The following is a 21,733-nucleotide window of genomic DNA, read 5'->3' as shown; positions in this document are numbered from 1 at the left end:
GTATGTTATAAAAGTCATAGCATACTATGTCATAAAAAGTAATATAGAACATCATAAAAATGTTAAGTATAGGATGTTGTAAAAATGTAAAAAAGTCAAAGTATATGTCAAAACTAAAAAATGTATAGTATGTCGTAAAAAATTAAGAAAAAAAAGAATAAAATTAAGTCATAGTATATATCGTCATGTTATAAAAGTCATAGTATAGTATGTCAAAAAAGTCAGTATAGTATGTCGAAAAAAGTCATAGTATAGTATGTTGAAAATATGAAGTCATAAAAAGGCAGTGTAGTATGTCGAAAAAATTCAAAAAAGTCATGAAAAAGTCACAGTATAGTATGTCCAAAAAAGTCATAGCATAGTATATCGAAAAGTCTTTAAAAGTCATAGTATAGTATGTCGAAAATGTCATAAATAAGAGATAGTATATTATGTCGAAAAAAGTCAAAAAGGCAGTGTAGTATGTCGAAAAGTCTTTAAAAGTCACAGTATAGTATGTCGAAAAAAGTGATGAAAAAGTCATGGTATAGTAGGTCGAAAAAAGTCATAGTATCGTATGTCAAAAAAAGTCAGTATAGTATGTCGAAAAAAGTAAAAGTCATAGTACTCCATAAAAAATATATATTATACCGTATAATAGGTCATAAAAATTCAGTTTAGTAGGTCTTAAAAATGTTTTTCCTGGATAGGAGAAAAAAAGTGTACTGGTTTATTGGCATTTCTTTAAACCAAGCGCTAAACAAAAGCAACGGTGCCTCTGCAAAATAGCCTCAGGAAGGAACTTGTTTTGGTGGAATGTGTAAGTAGGGAGGCGGGCTCTGGAATTAAAATGGCTGTTGAGTGTGTGATGACAATTTTATTCAAAAAAAAGATCAATAAAATTTTAATGTGGGTTCTAGTTCAGAGGACGTTTCCCAAATCAACTGGAGTTTAGAATGCCAACACAAAGATAGCGGAAGGTGGAGGACATCCGGCCGAAAATGAGTGACATCAGACGATACTTCCGGCGGTCCTGGAACTATCCTGTAAATGAAATGTCGTCGATATAGACAAATTCCTGCGATACTCACAAGGTGCCACTAGATGCGATGCAACCAGTATCTTTCTACAAGTTGTCACTGCAGTTTGAGGCAGTAGTAGTGTATTAAATGTAAGCTTTTGAAATTTTAAATATTGAATTGAGCCACTGATTAAAATGTAATGCATTTCATTTTTCACAAAATGTATCTGACGGCTGCACACCGCACTTTGAGAAACTATGCTCTACATCAACCAACACGACAGCTGCTGTATACTGTAATGCAATGTAATAATCGCCTTTCATTATGTCATGTACACAGAATCAGCTGAGAAGACCAGTCACGTTAAATACATTGTTCAATTTATTGAAACGGTTAAAAAGTAGTACAGTGAAAGCAAATTAGTGAAGTTTTTTGCCTGCTAGTAAATATATAAAGAACCAAAAACAGGAATTAATCATTTTGGCAGTTACGGAATTAATTTCTTTAACTCTCAAGGCTTGGGGCCACTAACAGATTCTTCAAACAATGAACAACCACACTGCCAACAGCTGAAAGAATAAATGAGCACAGAGCAAATCTTGTCCTGGTTTAACTGAAGTGCGACAAAGATGGTGTTATTGCCAAGACATGCCCAAGGAGGACGACATTAAAGTGAGCATAATTATTCAGGGAAAATAGAACATACTATGGGATTTGCTGTGTGGTTTAAGGTGAGGTACTGTTGTAAGGTGTTACCGAGTGTCAACACCTGTGGAGCAGCAGCACAGAGGAGGCAAAGGTGTCAAATCTTGTTCGACAAAAACCATGAATCTCCAAAAAAAATAGTTTGAGGAACTAATATTCTACATTGACCATTAACAAAATTACACAATGGGATTTTAGTAATTTAAAGAGGCCAATGATCATGAAAACCCATTTCATCTTCTATAGAGGGTGTGCACTGATGATGGAGACATCATGTCAATACCCTCTACTCAAGTGAAAATAAAATGATTGGAGTGACAAAGTTTTTACCCAACAATAGTGCCACGCCCACTGTAGATGAGTGATTAAATATATAGTCAGGTCTTAAATGTGCCATTTGTTAAAAAATAATGTCTTTTTTTTTTACATCCCATTGTAGCTTTTTCAGACTCATCACATTTCCCAGTAATTAGTCACAAGAAATTTTTATTCAGTGTTAGCAGGCAATCTTGCAGGTCCCCTCCCCCATGTGAAATAGCAAGGTAGTTGTACATAATAAATATAAAAGTGGGGTGCTGGTGTACTTCTGCCCCATCGCTATTGTTTTCTCTTAACACAAACACATGTACATACACAGCACTTCCACCCCCTCCCTCCATCCCAACATTTTTGTCCATGAATACTGATGGGTCCCAGTGTTCGTCATCAACCTCCTTCAGGCGCAGTGATTCAATGTTTAGTCGTTGGTCATTGTGGATCTGTAAATAAAAGTTTGTTGTTTTTTAGTATTATGGAAATAGTTGCAAAATATTAAAAGTGACAAAGTGAGTTAGCTAAAACGGTTACACTTTACTTGAAGGTATCTACATAAGAGTGACATGACACTGTCATGAACGTGTCAGAAACACAATAAACAAGTCAAACATTTATGACATAACGCTTCCTTTAGTGTAATTCGGTTTTTGTCATGACAAGTTATGTTTAGGGTTAGTGTTCATGACAGTGTCATGTCACTCTTATGTAGATACCTTCAGGTAAAGTGTTACCGCAAAAACCCTGCATTAAAGCAACACCAAAGCACTTTTCCTCTTCGGTCCCCCTACAGGTTGGAAGCGGAATTGTCCATTACCACTGTCGTAATGTCTCATTATGTCTCATTCAAACTACAGATCCGCTACCCGATCTGGCAAACTTGCATAGTGCGGTTATAGCCGATAGAGGGCCGCAAAGTGAATGCAGAAGTGCTGTTCACCCTGTTACGAGTTGATGAACCACTGAAACGATTTTTGGAAACATTATTTTAAAAAAGGTACAAAAGAATCTTTGGTGTTGCTTTAAGTTTTCTTTTTAAAATGCCCATTGTTCAAAATGCAGAAACTTTACTACTGTCTTACTGGGTTAGGGTCCTGTCAGCAGTTCTTCATGCCTGAACATCCACCAGCTCAGGGGGCATGGGGGACTTGGGGTGTTTGCTCTCAAAGTGCTGCTTGAAGGTCTTGGGGTCGGGCATCTGTGTCTGAAAAAACAAAAAAGAATCATGGTTTACATTTTTTTTTTTTTTTTTATCTTGTCGTACAAAACAAAGTATACCTGAAAAAGTCTATTAATACATGAATTGATTAAGAAAATGAAACTGTCATACATGAAAATAAACTGAATTTTTTGAGGGTTTGCACTGTTGGTTACATAAAACAATGAATTTGCAGAAGACATCTTGGGTAAAAACAATTACTGCAAAATTAAACGTCAGTCAACATTTTGATACTTTTTAGACAAAAGAAAAGACTCTGAGGGTAATGAAAACAACCGTTGCAGCCCTAAATGCATGCCCAAATGGCACTGTGCTTGAAGTGTCAGATGATCAACTGATGTTTTCTACTCAGACGGGAATTTCAAACTTCAACCTCATTAAGATCAATAGGTAAGCATTAACAAAATATATTTTACAGTAGATTTCATAGCCAATCCTAAACTGCTCAACAAAATATCTTTCATGTCTCAGAGGACTGCTAAGACTAGCTGACACATCATTGACGCCTTGTAGAATATAGTGAGCATCGCTCAGAGTAAACCAGATCTCAAATAGAGTTTCTGTGAAAAAAAAAAAAAAAAAAAAAGACAGGACTCTAGACTAACTTTTTACATTGGTTGCACTGGTGCGCCTAACATTGTAATTTAGGTGCATCCAAAAATACTACATTTTAAGCATTATTAGATATGTCTCACATTTTATTACCATATTTGTGCCTGCTCTATATGTATATAAGACTACCAGGTTAGATCATTTTAAATATCCCTTTCAGAACCACATCTCAACTTCAACAGAAATGGTGAGCCAACTGTGTGGCAGTGATAAATAAAGCATTCCAAACTGCGGTGGCATTCTCTTGCGTTTCTAACCTGACACATTGCACATTTTAAGAGATAGTGGTGATCTCCTTAAGCCACTAGACCTACAACAGTTTTAATGTCAACACCCACAGGAAAATATGGCTTTTATTTAATATAATGAAAACAGAAAATGATTTATAATAACAGATTCCATAGATAGGGCCCTATAGATGCTGATTGAATCATATATTATTCATATCTGAATAAAAAACATTTAAATGTGTTGCATGTCTTATTTCTGCTTTGCTTTCTGCAGCCTTGGCTGATTACAAAGCGCATTTCTCCGCACTGGTCAAAAAGTGATTCTGCTCCTCTGTTTTTTTCTAATAACATGCAGAGCTGTTTGTAGGGCAGCGCTTCGGGGCGCTTTCTGCTTCATCTTCAAGGGGGGGGGGTGGAGTGGTGTCATGGTAGGGCTGCATAATTAATCAAATATTTATTGTGATCCCTATTTTGGTTTCCCACAATTAAATAAACACGATCGACTGCAATATTTACGCACAGCTGTTCATTGTTAAATCGCATGAAAACAAAACCAGGCTGCTACACTCAACAGATTTTGAGAGGCTTAGTCACGCTCATCCCGCTTGCCATTTCCGGTTGAGTCCCGACTGTCCTGTCTCCGACTAAGCACGTCAGGTCAGCCAAAATGAAGGCCAACAGCTCCTCCGACGGACGACGGCAGGGAACACACCGAACAGACTCGAGTCACTGACTTCGCCAGACCGTCCAACGGCCGATTATCGGCCCAGTGTGTAACTGCTTTAACTCGACTCAGCTAGACATTTCTCCTTTCTCAGCTAAGATGGACAGCATTGCGCTGCAGTGTTTCAGTGTTTACACTGACTGTATAAATAAGTCTACGTCCCTAGCCATGGCGCCATAGCGTTGTGGTACACATCACATGCAAAATGTAATTGGAGCGTGCGCCAGCCAATGAGCTACTGAGCCTTTTGGTAAGTGCAGATTTTACTGCGCACAAGCTGTACCCCAATGATTTTTGGGCGCACTCTAAAGCGCTGTACAACTAAATCTGATCTGCAGTCAGCTGCAGCTAATGTACTCACCCGGCAGACGGGGCAGGTGTGGACAAGTGCGGCCTTCGCTGCAGTTTTCTGGTCAGCGGCCTGGCCTTTCTTCTTCTCTGCTGCCTTCTTGGCGTTCTTTTGCTGAGACTGAATCTTCTGCTGCCCGCGAGCCATGGCCCTCAACTTTGACCTGCAGAAATAACAAAAAAAAGAGACAAATGTATCAATATGTGCAACTTTTATTGGCCAAATCGTAGATTGCAGCTTTTGTCTGCTTACACAACAACATAAAATGCTGCATCAAAATGCAGGGTGTAAAATCACTAGCAGCAGGTAGATTTAGGGTGTGATAAGTTGGCAGGGTTTCCCTGCCATTGTAATGTTAAGGTGCAGCACCCAAGACGTTTTTGGGCAGCACCTAAGCTGAATGAACGTAAATAAAAGACTTTACTCAGATCTAACAATTGTAGTTGGATTTCTTTATCAAGTTTTGTCTTTAAGCTTTTTGAGTGTTATTTATTATCTGCTCTAGCTTTTCCAACATTTTAGACGCAGATATGGTTATAATAACGGTCCAAAATAATGTGAAAAAGAGACGCAAAACTACCACAAAGGAACACAAACCGTCTACAAAGAAATGCCAATTGACCACAGAGACCCAAAACAACCCCAAAAAAAAAAAAAAAGGACCAAAGAGAGACAAAATCCCACAAAGAGACGTAAAATCTATGGGGAAATTGCATGCATCCAAGATGGATAATATTTTTTAACCAACCCCTTCATGTCAAAAGACAATTTGAATATATATTTATTGGCACTTTCCTACAATGTTAAACTAAATTCACAATCTATATTGTATCAAATACTACTGAAGGGAAAAAAGTATGGCCAATATTACGTTGACACAGCTTTCAGTCAGAAGCTGCTTTACATGATGCTATGCCCAATAATTAAAAGTAACGTTAAGGGAAATTATAATGTTAGCGCATAGTACACTAACAATTAGGATTCCAATTTTGAGGAAACAAGTTTGGAAAAGACTTATTAATGACATATACATATTTAGGAAAAATGACGAAATCTCCTAAATCTGCGGAACGCGGGGCATCTGCGCCTGGTGGAATGCCCGTTTTAGTTAACGTTATCCATGTTGACAATCACGTTTAAACACAGTTTCCCTTTAAATTAACAAACAAGTCAAGCAATAACTGGTCTGTTCTTGTCTGTATGTATTAATTTCGTTGTCAACATGGATAACGTTATTGGCCGTTGTTTCTAAACAGAACTTGTTTAAAACAACCAGTTTAGCTTGTTAGCACAGGCCTTTCTTCAACCGGCGCCGCCTTGCTAATACTGTTAGCTAAGATAGCTGAGAAGCTAAGATTACATGTGAATCGGAATAACTACACATTACAATGTTGTACGAGTATAAATAAAACACTTTCGAATACAAATCAGGGTTAGCTAACACCCAATGAGTTTGAACTGTTAAACAATAATTACAGTAACGTTATTCGATTTCACGCGGATTTACCTTCGAGATTTGACTCTCCTCGCTCTTTTGTCGGTCTCTTTTTTGAATGCCAAAGGAATTGTCAAAGAAGGTTTTTGAACCGTCGTATTAAAACATGCCTAAAACGAACAGCGCCCCCATCAGGCCTGGAGCGGAACTGTCGCCTTAACAGCAGCGGCAGCAACTGGTGTCCTCAGTATTTGCTTCTGAGAATTTGTGGTTTCAGTTTGCGGAACGTTTGGAAATTAAACGTATTGAATAATAATAAGACACTTTTTCGTGTCTGGAAAATATTCTGGTGGTGATTGTAGCTTACACATTTAAATAGTGAAGGACACAAGAGCACACACAAACTCACAAATGAATATGTAAACTGCATTATTGTTTACACAAACGAAGCTTAACATTACATTTACATTATTTTTTGTTCATCTAGCCTATTTTGATCCTTGAAATTTTACTTTCAGTAATAGATATTACTGCTTAAATTGTTAGATGAGTCCGTCCACATTGAAAAGATTCAAGTCTTCGAACCACAATTTAAATGCAGACGAATGGAGCTGATATGGAAAATTATTATTATTATTATTATTATTATTAGAAACTGTTGAAGCTGACCTTTAACTCTGGCAGAGGAGTTAACATAAAGGCCTATATTTAGATCAACTTTGGACTATAGAGAGTTTAATTGCCACATATTCAGAACTAATAGGACTGAAATGTTGATTAAAATGATGACATAATTATATATGTCTCAGATACAAACAGGGTGGGGTAGCACAAAAATCGGGGTGCGGTATGTGTGGCCTCAGTTGCCCCCCTTCACCTTTAACTGTAATACAGCCGTTGTAATGTCTGTGTGAACATAACTTAATCAAGTAAGTAAACACATGTGTGCAGTGGTGAGGTCTAATGTATTGTAGTGGGTATACTGTACTGTATATAAATATATTATATATATATATATGGGCCAGAATCTGCCTTTGGGGGAGGGGGGTATATCATAGTGGGGGGTCTGGCTGTCAATGACTTCATTTCCTGCATTCAGATAACTTTTATTCACCAATTTACGGTGGAAATACCTTTACTTAGTCTATGAGAAGAAGGAAAACACAGATGACAATTCAGAATATATCAAAAACATAATGGAAAGTATGCTGTTGCGTATCGACGTATTGGACATTTTTAAGTGGGTATATGGAAATCCTGGAGCTTTCTTAGTGGGTTTACTGCATATACCTGCGTATCACGTAGACTACACAACTGCATGTGTGTCTGTCTGTGGGGGTTATAATGATCAGTAAGGAAGCGTTCAGTATATTTCAGCCCTTTTTTCTTAACAAACTGTGAAGCTTTTATCGTGAGGTTTTAGAACATTATAGAATATTATTTCAGTTCCCTGAACATGACACATCTTACTCTGTCCCCCATACACAAAGGATTCTTATGTTACTGTATTTCATAATAAAATACAAACAAATTATTATGGTGAGTTAGTTTTAACTTGACACATTGCTTTAAGCAGTGTTATTTTATTTCCAGACAAAAATGAAGGGCCAATATGTCATCTTTCTTAATCACATGTATATTGTAATTTTGTTTTACAGTTTTCCACAACATTTTGATATACAACAAACCGAGCATGGTTGCTGTTAGATGAAAAGGATGTTAGATGATGTTATCAATGGTTGACAAGGTTGTGTGATCCAGAGTCTTGTGCACCCTCCATCCAAACTAAATTATAATGTGATTTTCAAAAAGCAGCAATAGAATTTCTTTAATTGTTTTATACAATTTAAACTGGTCTTGTTCCACAGATGAGGGGAAGCTCTGTTTCACAGTTGGCATCAACCCAGAGGAGCTCATCTAAGAGGCAGATGAGACAGAAAAGTTCCAGTCAGTATTTTAGATGTTACAGTTTTCCTGCCAAAAAGTGAGTTGATATTATAAGTGAGCGGGTTATTACACAGTATTACTGTACCTGATCGGTTCATCACAACACATTTCTCATTGTTTCTATAATTGTCAGGCTCGGCGATGCTCCAATCCTGGTAATGAAACCCTGACCCATCGCTCCAGAGCCAAACAAAGTCCTGTGAAACATACAAAATGAATTACTTCCAAACACAGTAAGTGAGTAATCCCAAACTGCTAAATTTTACGAGAAGCGGCATACTCTCCTGGGTTGTGGACAGAGGCGAGGTTGGCACCATTTTTGACACAATGTTTCTGTAAAAGAAGAGATGAACAGCTTTGTGTATACATATATATATATATATATATATATATATATATATATATATATATATACTACCGGTCAAAAGTTTGGGGTCACTTAGACATTTCCATTCCACTCCATTACATACAGAATACCAGCTGAGATCAGTTGCATTGTTTTTTTAATAAGGGCAGCAGTTTTCAGATTACATTATGGGTTTACATAATTGCATTACTGGAGCTCAGCTGGTATTCTGTTTATAATGGAGTGGAATGGAAATTTCTAAGTGACCCCAAACTTTTGACCGGTAGTGTACGTATAATTATACTGGATTTAAATATAAGGCTCTACCTCTGCATCTACCCAGGGCATTTCTCTGTTGATGAAGATGAAACATCTGGATCCAAATGTGGACCACCCAATTGGACATCTGCTCTTTACGACATCAGGCAGCACCTTATCTCCAACTTCCTCCTCAGGCAGCAACTCCTTCTCTTCTGTCCTGTCCAACATCTGAACCGGTCGCTCATCTGGTAGAACAACAAAAAGAAAGAACTGCAGTTAACTATCTAAAAAAAGAAGAAGCTACTTTTCAGGCATGCATTTGGGTATCAGGAGGACAAGATGCACCATAATTCTCAAGTGTTGACATCTAAAATAAAGTTAGACTAATGCAACAGTTTTGGGGCTTTTGGCAAAATGTAAAAATCTGTTGTTTACTGTGCTATATGCTGCAATACAGGAATTTAAAATCATTAAAAACACAAAACATCTGGATATGCAGTTATTTATGTAGAAGTTCAAATGAAACTCTACATCATCAAATGCATGAAACCCAAAAGTCTCACCTGCTTCAGTAGTCAAACCTCTGAGTTGAGTTTCTGCAGGATCTCTGAAGAGCACTTACATACCATCAAAAAGGTAATAAACAGACTGCTTTTACATACCCTATGTATTTTATTGACTGTCATCATTAGAGTTTGAGCTCTTTCGCCACATTATTGCAGAGTGTGGATAAAGAGTTAAGATAAGATAACACTTATACTTAACACACTTACACCAAAATGTATAAAGACAACTCAACAACAACATGAAGACAAAAGTTATAATAATAATTAATATAATGGGGGCTCAGCCCTGTAAGATTGGTCATAAATAGTCATAAACATACAAATATATGGGGGGGGGGAACTGTCACTTCTTTGCCTTCCAGTGCTGATTCAGCAAACAAATTAATGTTTATATTTGTTCTTTCTGCAATCTGGGACACTGTAGCGCCTCCCGGAGGGCAGTAGTTGGTACTTCCCTTGAAACAAATCATCATTTGTGATTGTCAGACAGTCTCTCTAAGTCTTAACTTGCTTCCTTCATATCTATGTAAATGTATTAATCTGAAAAATCAATATCAAATAATGAATCTTTGAATGTTTTATTATTTATTTGCAGAATAAACAGCTGCAAGACAGCATGTAAAAATATGATAGCTATACGATAAAGTACTGTTGTAAGAAAGAAGCATACAGTATAGTAATCAGTGTCACTGGGTCCAAAGTCCTACAGGAATACAACGATTGTTCAGAGTGACATTAATTGACATGAATTTGAGTCTAATCCTGGTGTGAGAAACTGGCGGCAATCGCTCAATTGAGTCAGTGGACTCTCTCTAAACTCTCAGCCAGAGCAGGAGTGATGCAGCGTTGAAGATGCTGTAATTATGTGCTGGGAATTCTGGGTGTTACCAAAGCCGTTATCAGTGTATTTTACTGGTCTACTACAAAAACTGCCAGTCATTTAAATAAAACATTACTGATTAGTATACTGATACTGATATGTAGAATTACAGTAAAGGCAGTCAGATATTATTCACGAATAGAATAGAGAATAGAGGTATTATGGGATAAATAGGTCACAAACTGTGGATGAACTCTGTTGGCTGTTTGACAGAAATGTACAAAATTGTTAATAATAATCTTCTTGATGACACACAAAATAAATAAGGACTAATTCTGAAACTGACTAAATCTCAATATAACAGATATAATATTAACTTTTTCACACTATTTATAGCACATCTTGTAAAAAGAAAATGCAAAAAGATTAAAAATGCACATGTGGTATCTTGAGTTGTTTATTGCTGTGATGCTGTATGGAAGAGGGATTCGCCGACACTGATCTTGATTATAAAAGGATTTATTACATCAAAGATTTCAGCATCAATTTACAGACTCCATGGAAATCTGGAGAGCACCTCAGTCAATCCCAAAAATGGCTACTCTAAAATTCTGCTGGTGAAGCATAGTATATATTTCCCCTATGCTTTGTTTAACATAGAAGTGATATGTGTGAGTATATGATTGGAGCGTCAACTTTTTGGACAGCAGGCTGTGGGGTAAAGTTCATATGAATCCCTTATACCAAAAACTTAAGTCAAAGTTGTATATCTCCAGATACTACACACATAAAAGATGTAATAAAAGGCAAAAAAGTGGCAAAAAATTAAATATGTTTATGGTTTAATACACAACAAAATACAGTATATAGTTGTCAATCCACCGACACAATAACAACTTTTTCAGTGACTGTATTTCTAAAACTTAGAATTAAGGATTAATATTATAGATGTTTAGTTATTTTATCAGTGGTCCGGGTTGTGAACAGGTCACCTCCTAATCAATGGGACCCCGATTTTACTGATTGTGTGTTTATTTGTTTCTTGTCAGTAGTGTTAGTATTGGTATCTGAACAGCTGTTTCACCCACTAACACTGGTAACTACTACTTGTATATATCCTGATCCCAGTGATACATTCCTACTGTTTAATCCTAAAGTATTTGTAATATTGGTGTCAATTCAGATTATTTTGTCTCTACTTGGGTTTTCTTTTTGTCAACCAGATCATTTTATTTAGCCTATTATTTATTCATAAGTTTAAAAGTATAACATTTAAATTAAATTTGTCAGGGACAATGCAAAAAAAACATTCTAACAGGTTACTATAACATGATGCGCTGCATTTGGAATTTCTAGCCTAGGCTAACATGCGACTCCTGTCCCTGGTTGGGCTTTTCTTAGTCTCGCTTTGCCAGACCCTCCTCCAAAGCGCGCTAGAGGAGAGTCTGGCTACTCCACGTACTATCCGGGGATGGGAGAAAAACGTGCTCTGGTTTAATGGCATTTCTTAAAACCAATCACAATCGTCTTGGGCGGTGCTAAGCACCGGATAAAAGCTGGAGAAAAGCTGCGGTGCCGCTGCAAAATAGGCTCGGAAAGAACTTGTTTTGGTGGAACGTGTACGTTCAAAGGTTGTTTTAGTCATGCAACAGAAAACTCAGATTGGACAGATAGTCTAGCTAGCTGTCTGGATTTACCCTGCTCGATGGTGTTTTAAGCCTCCAACGTCGCCTTCCAGGCAGCTAACCCTAACCTTAACCCTAAACATAACCATTGCCGCACTGCCTGGAAGGCGACGTTGGGGGCTTAAAACACCAAACACCATTTAACCTGCAGAGATCTGAGGAGCAGTTAACCATAGTCCTCATAAATCGACCAGAGTTTAAAATGCCAACACAAAGAAAGCCCAAGGCAACAGATATCCGGCCTAAATGAGTGAAATCCAGCGGATTTTCCGGCGGCAACGGAGCAATCCCGAAAGTGGAACGTCAAGGATATAGACTAGGCTTTTCTTTAAAAAGTGCTAACATATCATCATTACCAAACACAGAATAGTTAAAGTGACTATATGTAACTTTTTAATAGGGCTGTCATATGCACGTTGTGTAAAGGCGAATTAAAGCACGTCAAGCTAGAGCTACCACCTACGGAGCTAAGCATAGCAGTACAGTTAACGTGATGCTACCCGCTAGCATGCTGGAGAGTGCTACTTGCCGACCTGTGGATGAAACCAAATCCCCAAAAATTACTACAGCTCTTGCGAAACGGGTGGCAACTAACTGCAGACCTGTCAGCATCGTAGAGGACTCGGGTCTTAAAGACGTACTACGGTTGGCATGTTCTGACCTGTCTCATTGCCGTCGAGGGGGACAGTAGTTTTCACGGATACACAGCCTGTACGACACGGAGAAAGCAGCCACAGTGGAACAGCTGCAAGGTGCTGCAAACGCTGTTTCATTAACCGCTGATCACTGGACGTCAGTGAGTAATCAACATTATTTAGGAGTTACTAAACACTATATTGACTCTAGTAAGGATAGGGATTTTTAGTTTTTTAGTTAGGTACTTGGAGGAATTGTGCAATAATGACTTTTTGAATTAATTTTCTTTTGTTTACAGTAAATAAATAATTACAAATCTTAAAATCAAGTTCATAAAGTAACTTTCTTTGCATTCATTTGATTCCCAATCAAGATACACTGGTAAAAATTGCTTTCGATTGTTAATATGTACTTAAAAACTGTTCTGAAATGCAAAATAATAGAATTTTAATCACGTGATAAAATATGCGATTAACTATAGAAATTCAGTGATTAATCGCGATTAAACATTTTAATCGTTTGACAGCCCTATTTTTTTATGTTTCTAAAGCTCTGTCATTTTTCATACAATGGTCTTAAATTACCTGTAACAGAAAACGAGACTAACAGTGAAAAGAACGCCATTTTTATATCGTTTTTAGTAAGGCCTCTGCCGGGGTTTGATTTTTCCCACGTTGTCACAGAATATTTTGTGGCAGGTAGATGGCGCCACAGTAACACATTCTGATGGGTCACAGATTTCTTTGTAACACCGGAAAGCCTGTGTTAGCGTATGCCAGCAGAGCCAGGTAAAAGGAAGCCGGAGATTTCTTTATATAGGCCTAATTGTATTTTATTGTTATTTTAGAAGTTATCTGTTGTAGTTATGGCTGATACTGGGACAGGACCATCACAGAAAAGAAGGAAATTAAACAAAAAACAACTAAAAGCTAAAAGGGAAAGTGAAAGACAACGGTCATTAACATGAGTCACACTCTGTCGGGCTGTTAACAGATGGAGACAATTACGAGATTGTAAATAATTCAAAACCGACCCCGAATATGTAATGTGTCTATTTCATTCATAAAATTACTTTACAATGCACGATTACAATGCGATGTGGTTGTACGTCAGTAGCCGACGTTAAATTACATCCCCCTTCCATTTAGTGCAGATGTTTTCCTTTTAGTCCGTGTTTGTGTTGGCCTACTATTTTCTTTTCCCCTTGTCCTCCTGTAATGTTACTTGTGTAAAGCGTCTGTGTGTTTCATATAATGTGCTATATTAATCTAAGTTATTACTACGTTGATTGCTTCAACAAACTCCTAATGCTTTGGCTCGTGACACAGTGGCAGTGATACCTGTTTAGCTCACGAGACATCCAAAATAGGCTAAGTTACCGTATGCAACACTTGAAATGCAACGATGCATCTGTAACTTATTGTTTTATTGTAAATTAATGATTTTCTGGTTGAGCAAAACATTAATTGCGACTATATATACTTCCCTGTAACGCTAACTCGGTAATCTACAGTGGGCAATACAGCACCGTAAACAGAAGACCTTTACAACAGCAAAATCAACACAAACTGAAAGTTACATATAGCCACTTTAAATGTCCCATGGCATGAAAATTTCACTTTATGAGGTTTTTTAACATTAATGTGAGTTCCCCCAGCCTGCCTATGGTCCCCCAGTGGCTAGAAATGGCGATAGATGTAAACCAAGCTCTGGGTATCCTGCTCTGCCTTTGAGAAAGAGAGAGACATCATGGCTTTCAATCGAGGGAAGCATGGCAGTTGGTCAAGGCCACACCTCCACCCTCCACCTTGCCTCCCCCTCTCTCCTCCTCAATAGCATTTAAAACTACAGACACAGAAATGGCACATCCTAAGGAAAGCTCATTGTGGGACTGGCTCTAGTGGCTGTAATTCTGCACCAACGCTGAATTTTGGGAAAGAGACTTCAGATACAGTATTAGGGGACCATTAAGGTCTATATAAAAGAGACTTCAGATACAGTATTAGGGGACCACTAAGGCCTATATAAAAGAGACTTCAGATACAGTATTATGGGACCACTAAGGCCTATATAAAAGAGACTTCAGATACAGTATTAGGGGACCACTAAGGTCTATATAAAAGAGACTTCAGATACAGTATTAGGGGGCCACTAAGGCCTATATAACAGAGACTTCAAATACAGTATTAGGGGACCACTAAGGTCTATATAAAAGCATCCAAAAAGCAGCATGTCATAGGATCTTTAAGTAAAGGATCTGAATTTCTTTCACCACTGGCTGGATCAGATTTTTATTTAAAATGCAAATAAGACTCCTTGGACTTTTATTTTTAATATTATAACATGTTTGAATTGTATACAGGGTTTCGAAAGAATTTCATGTGATTTAAAAAAAGGGAACTTATGGTCAGTAAAAGACTGCACACACTTCACATCATAGATAATTATGTTGTCTTGTTCCACAGACAAAGGGAAGCTCCTTTTCACAATACCAATTATTCAGGTCGGGATAATCTAACAAGAAAACAAGAGAGGAAAGTCACTATTATTATTTTAGAAACAAGTTTACTCCACATGGTGAATCCTTTCTGTAACATTTCCAGCCTTGAGTCATTTGATGTCACAACTGTACCTGACCAACGACCTATTGCGAGACACCTTCTCCATCTGCTTGGGTTGGGTGGGACCCAGATCCCATCAAATTCTGAACCGTCACTCCATAACCAAGCCAAGGTCTGCAAAAACAAACAAAAGACAAATAGCATGTAAATAATGGTATACAATAATGGTTAAAGGGATAGTTATGATTTTTTGAAGTGGTGTTGTATGAGGTAGGCTACTCATAGTCAGTAACTTACAGTAGATAGCGGTCGGCACACACCCAGTTTGGAGAACAGGCGCTGACTAAAATATTTTTTATTTAATTGTTTATTTAGCAGCAATGTTGCATGGTGGGCTCTTTTTTAGGTGGCTAAAATACAGCAGTACATTGCTTAGTTTCCGTGTAGGTACTTCTTCCTGTTTCTCAAATGCCGACTGCAATCTACTGTGGGTAATACACTGACTACAGATAGAACCTCATACAACCCCACTCAAAAATATCTGAACTATCCCTTTATTTAAAGTGCTCAGAAAAGTTGAAATTTGTACATCTACAATCTCACGACATCTGGGCAAAATGTATGCGCTGAGGATGATTGAATTGAACAAGGAACAGCTTTTAGATGACCTTTTGCTCATATTGTCTATGTCTAAACCGCCATTTCCAAGGTCAAGAATGAACTTCAGACTATACATATTGCTGAGAACAAAAAGTATAGTAAATGTTTCTTGTGAAAAATATAGGTTGAATGCAAAACATATGAATATGCAGTATACTGTATATAAAATATTTGTGGTCATAAAATTAAAAACATTTTAGATTCACTCAAAGAATCTAAAATCATAACCTTTAACTTTTATAGGGATGAATCTCTGTAAAATGATGTTTGCATATTACCCTAACTGCATTACTGCCCCCAATCCAGGCTTGGCCGTCCGTCATTAAAGATTCCTGGATGAAGTCATACTCCCCTTGGTTGTGGATGGATGCGAGGTTGGCACCGTACTGTATACAGTAGTTCTGTAAAAGCAGAGGTGTAAGGCTCTTACTGCAGATATAGTATGGCCTTCTTCAAATCTGCGAATAATGCACATATTTTCAAACCTTTTTACTTCATTTTTAATTTCTGGGAAAGCAGAGCGAGACAGAGAAAGGGAGAGACAAAGTTTTAGCGCCAGATGTGTGGCTAAAGTTACTTTAAGTATCATTGGACACAGAAAATGTCATTTAGGGATCATTCATGAAACATTTGGATGCCATTCTCCAGTACAGCGCTGTGGAGATAGGTTTGGCAATGTGAGACTAGTCTCCAGTAACAGCATTGTGTGATTCAACACCTGTAAGTAAGATGTTGTTGTAATGTCAGGCTACCTCTGCGTCTATCCAGGCCATTGGGATGTCAATGAAGATGAAACATCGCAAATCATATCCCTGTCAGTCAAACGGACAGTTGTTCTCCCCAGTGTCACTGTATGGAGATGGGGTTACATAGTTCTGCCATTTATTCATCCTTCCTGCTATCTGACGCAGCAGCTCCCCAGAGCCTGGAAGAAATAAGCATTGATAAGAACTGACACAATGGCCTTTTGCAGATCATTTCCTGATAGACTGACGTTCAGATAGATGAACGCCAAACGTTAGACAGATGTTCAGAAGCTGTAAACCAGCACTATATGTGCAAAAGATTACCAAATCATCTGTGTACATAAGGTGCTTGATGAGAAAATTGACTATCACACATCCTGTATTGCATGCATTTAACTGTTGTGACAAATAATCATCCATATACAAATTAAAAATAAGACAACAAGTTTGAGGCTTTTGGTTTGTGGTCCAAGATATTCTCTCTTACCTCCAGTATTGTTTTGCTGAACCTGCACTTGCTCCTCCACTGGCTCTGCAGAGCAATAAGAGTCACATGATAATATTATCATTTATATATATATATATATATATATATATATATATATATATATATATATATATATATATATATATATATGTGACAGCCGTGCATGTTCAGCAGAACAGAAGTCACATTTTCATCCTGCTGTTTAACAACTAGTCATGAATCTACGCTATAGTAATCCTTATACAACTATGAAAATATGAACGTTGCACTGTTCCTTGGTGCAAGTGCAAATCAATAAACATGCATAGTAGTTGCACAACTGTGTTAACAGTTGTGTATCTATACACTATTTTATGCAGTGAATACTTTTATTAGGGTAAATAAAAGCTATAAAGCACACAAAAAGCCAATAGTTGCTTTTACTTGTCTCCAAACTGGCTCCAAAGCAGAAACAAAAACAGCAACACACACATTGTGCCTCATAAATGGTATCATTTATTGAGCAGCATCTCTCCCAAAATATTGTACAAAACTGTATCAATATATTTTGTCCAATCAGTGTAATTCATAATCACAGCTGGAGTAAGTAACTGTAACCTTGGTATATACTGTGAAAAGGGAGAAGGACATTGTTTTATTTCCAAAATGTCTTATCTGTTTCATTGTTAATATCTTATTATTGTTGGGTATTTTATTGTTCCATTTTATTTTTGTAATATTAACTACGTTATTTTATTTGCTTCGTTGTAGTCCTGAAATGTTTTAATCCTGGTTCAACCATGTAAAGCTCTTTTTAACTTTGTTTTGAAAATTGCTGTTTAAATAAATATAATAAATTATTAATAATAATATTGAGTCTCACCTGGCATCATCTCCTTCACTGGATCTGCTGTGGAATAAGATTCAGATCAACGTTAACCATCTTCAGAAACTATTTTTATAACAAGCTTCTGGTTAGTTGGTAAAATGTAACAATGTCTTTTTTTATTTGGATCAGTCAATGTCCGTTTTGTGATTATTTTTTGAAAAGGCCACAGGTCGGAGTTGAACCTGCAGCTGCTGTGACAAGGACAGAGCTTTTGTACATGGGGCTCTCGCTCTACCAGGTGAGCCATCCAGGTGCCCCAAGTCAATGTCATTTATAAGGAGATTTTCTATTGCAACTTAAAATGAAACTCTTTTATTATACCATTTCCATTTTGTCAATCGGTATATCATTTTCTTAAATCATTTTTATTTTTCAATCATCACAATCAGTCTGGGTGAGTCTCACCTGCTGCAACGCTCAAAGCGAAGAAGGCGGCACAGAGAAGAAACATGACCCTCATGGTTTATGTTGAGTAATGGACGGCTGCAAAAAAGCATTCATGAGAGAGCATTGATATACAATTTATGATATAAATACATCCATAAACTGTAATGGAAAGCTCCCAGATTAAGATGCATATAAATAAAAAAAATCTCACCTTCTTCAGTAGAGTTGAATCTTTCAGCTGAGCGTCTGCAGCTTCTGGAAAACTAAACCACTTATATACAAGGAGCAACAAGGAAATACTCTTTAAATTTATAACCGATCAAATCATAGCTTTAGGCAATTGATTTACTCCTGTAAGATGAATCACTAACTCTGTTTTTGATGGTTAGGAATTCACACCAGCTCCTGATTAAATGTTGTTAAAGATGGGAGATTTTCTGGCCTCAGGTGAGGCTCTCCAACTGGTCGTAACTGGTTACAGTGTTCCCGATGCAGATATCTACACTATGGCTGATGTAGAGAAATAGAGAGGAAAAGCTAAACATTACAACTAAACTTACCTAGTAGCATTTGGTTCTGGTTAAAAGGCTGTGTCTCCTCCCTTACCTTCCGTTTCACAGTCACAAGTTATATAGACCATAAAAGACAAAGAAGCCACAATCCTATGATAAAAATAATATCAAATGGATACATCTATAAAGCACTTTTATCTAAAGCTCCTTACAACTTTATACTCACCTATTCACACCCTTTAATGGCTGCTCTCAGGATACTGAACTCACCAACTGAAGAAATACTGGATCAGGTATATAAAATACTTTGTTGTATCTATCTGATGAAGTTGCAGAAGGGACATACTGTACATTCTGGTTCTGTAACCCACTTGCAGGGAACTGAGACTGAAAGTGAACTTGCAGCTGCTGTAAAATCTGTAGTGTATTGTAAGATCTGTAAAATTGTTTTTCAGATTTTCAGTTGCTAACTTAAATCTGATTATCAAGCAAGTAGGACACCGATATTCCCGAGGGCACTCGTAAAGCAACGCACAAACATAACCCTTAACACTAGTGACATTTTTGGCTTTTTATTTTTTGATCATTTTGTTTTTTGCAAGGGTGTAAGGTTTTTTTTCCTCCTCAGGTCCTATAATGAGTCTGCAGACTGCAAACACTACAGTGTATGATGCAATGCATTAAGAACTATGTTGTTGCTAAAAAAAATCCCCCAAACATTTAGTATACAGAAAATCATTAAACTGTTGCATAAAAACCAGGGCATTATGTAAACAAACGGGTTATGATCAGGACTGAAGTTGGTTAAAAGATTTAACTCAAAGAAAGTCAAAAATAATATATAATATATTTTTTTTTTACAGTTTTTTGTCCTCAAAGGTGATGAGGAAGTTTTTTTTAAAGCGATGTAAGAGGGTTAACTGGTCAGCCTTTAAACCAATCACAATCGTCATGGGCGGCGCTAAGCTCCGCATGGAGCTGCTGCAAAATAGCCTCGGGAAGGAACTTGTTTTGGTGGAACATGTGTACGTTCAAAAGTTGTTTTAGTCCTGCAACAGAAAACTCAGATTGGACAGATAGTCTAGCTAGCTGTCTGGATTTACGCTGCAGAGATCTGAGGAGCAGTTAACCATAGTCCTCAGAAATCCACCGGAGTTTAAAATTACAACACAAAGAAAGTGGAAGTAAACAGACATCGGCGAAAAGACATGCATCCAGCAGAATTTCCTGTGGCACCGGAGCAATCTCGGAAGTGGAATGTCATGGATATATACTATACTAACTAGAGATGCACCGATTGACACGTCATCGGCCATGACCGGCGACCTGCCGGTCAGTCTGACATATGCCGATTTTATGCTGGTCAAATTCACTCGGGCGCCGCATGACTTACATCGCGCAACATCAGCACCACACGTGCACATGCAGGGTTTCCGCTATATGCATGTAGCAGCGGCGCACTGCCGCTCAATCAGCTGTTTATGAAATGTCATAAAGTCGTAATTATACACGGCTAGGCAGAGCCGTCTGCTCAGCCGCTCTCTCTCCCCTCTGAGGCTGAAAAACTGGAACATGAAAACCGCACTCACGCGGGTCCCGTGAAATATGACAGCTACAGTTTATCGGAAAATAGCATTGGGCACACTGACTTTGATGACTTTATTAGTTTATCAGACCCCAGATGAGACAAGAAGCTAACGTTAGCAAACGCTGTGTTGTCCCTCTGCCTCTTACGCCCCGCTGGCCGCTGTAGGAGACAAAAAAGAAAAAAAGAGATGCTGTATTCCTCCGACATGCTGTACTAACGTTACTGTTTAAAACGCTTCCTAGGTTAGTGGGGATGCATACTGTTCAAAACAAACATTAAAAACGTAGTAATCTTCCCTCGGTGTTTAGTTTTGTTGCTAAACTGTGTGTAAAATGAGCGGTGACGTTAAATCATCTGTTTCAGGTAACGGCACTCTAGGGTACCGTCTATTTGCTGGATTGTTCCGAGGTAACCGTCGGAAGCTAACGTTAGCAGATAAGCCCGTTGACAGCAACGGTAGTGTTCACATTTATGCACAATGACACAAAGCAAACTTGCTAAAAAAGGAACTACATGCTGTTTTCAGGTAACGTTACTGTTGACGTTCAAACAGGCCTGTGTGTGTGTTTTGAGAAATATCTTTATACTGCAAGGCCATATTTATTTTATTTTTATTTATTTATATATAATTTTATTGCCATTACCTGTTTTCATACATATAAGTTTAGTTTGCTAAATATATCACATTTGTTTAGTTGGATATTGGATGTGAAAAGAAGGAAATGGTTCTTCCATAACATTGCACTTTAGATGTGTGTGAATTTCCCACACCAGGAGTAATTTATATAGTTCAATTTTATAGTGATTATCTTTTCAAAAAAAGTTCTATGTTCTATGCAAAATGTAACATTTTCTATTAAAGAAAAGATAGAAAATAAATATTTGTGTGTGCTGTAAAGTGGTTAGAAAATCGGAAGTGGCCTAAAAATTGTAATCGGTGCATCTCTAATACTAACCCATGCTCTTGGATCTGCACACAGGAATGGAGCAACTAATTACCAACTCAGTTATTATGTTTGTCTGTATGGATCTAAACTAGTTCATAACCTCAAGAGAAACAGTGCACACAGTCTAAA

The 21,733-nt window shown here is 37.5% G+C and overlaps 1 protein-coding gene and 2 long non-coding RNA genes across 3 annotated transcripts; 1 reads left to right on the top strand and 2 right to left on the bottom strand.

Moving 5' to 3' along the window:
• Window positions 1-2,175: 2,175 nt before the first annotated feature.
• LOC144529072 (zinc finger protein 706) lies at window positions 2,176-6,716 on the bottom strand. Its single transcript, XM_078268008.1, has 4 exons — window positions 6,660-6,716; window positions 5,165-5,315; window positions 3,101-3,222; window positions 2,176-2,464 (listed from the first exon to the last, which is right to left on the bottom strand). The coding sequence occupies exons 2-3, from the start codon at window positions 5,297-5,299 to the stop codon at window positions 3,127-3,129; spliced, it is 231 nt and encodes a 76-aa protein (XP_078124134.1). The 5' UTR covers window positions 5,300-5,315; window positions 6,660-6,716; the 3' UTR covers window positions 2,176-2,464; window positions 3,101-3,126.
• A 1,448-nt stretch (window positions 6,717-8,164) lies between these two features.
• LOC144528386 (uncharacterized) lies at window positions 8,165-9,382 on the bottom strand. Its single transcript, XR_013502896.1, has 3 exons — window positions 9,208-9,382; window positions 8,620-8,867; window positions 8,165-8,504 (listed from the first exon to the last, which is right to left on the bottom strand). It is a non-coding gene; the product is annotated as an uncharacterized LOC144528386 (long non-coding RNA).
• A 4,207-nt stretch (window positions 9,383-13,589) lies between these two features.
• LOC144528995 (uncharacterized) lies at window positions 13,590-17,381 on the top strand. Its single transcript, XR_013502948.1, has 3 exons — window positions 13,590-13,636; window positions 15,452-15,581; window positions 16,376-17,381. It is a non-coding gene; the product is annotated as an uncharacterized LOC144528995 (long non-coding RNA).
• The last annotated feature ends 4,352 nt before the right edge of the window (window positions 17,382-21,733 follow it).

Source organism: Sander vitreus, chromosome 14, assembly GCF_031162955.1.
Source record: "Sander vitreus isolate 19-12246 chromosome 14, sanVit1, whole genome shotgun sequence".
NCBI classification, from domain to species: domain Eukaryota; kingdom Metazoa; phylum Chordata; class Actinopteri; order Perciformes; family Percidae; genus Sander; species Sander vitreus.
This window is presented reverse-complemented; position numbering and strand designations above follow the sequence as displayed.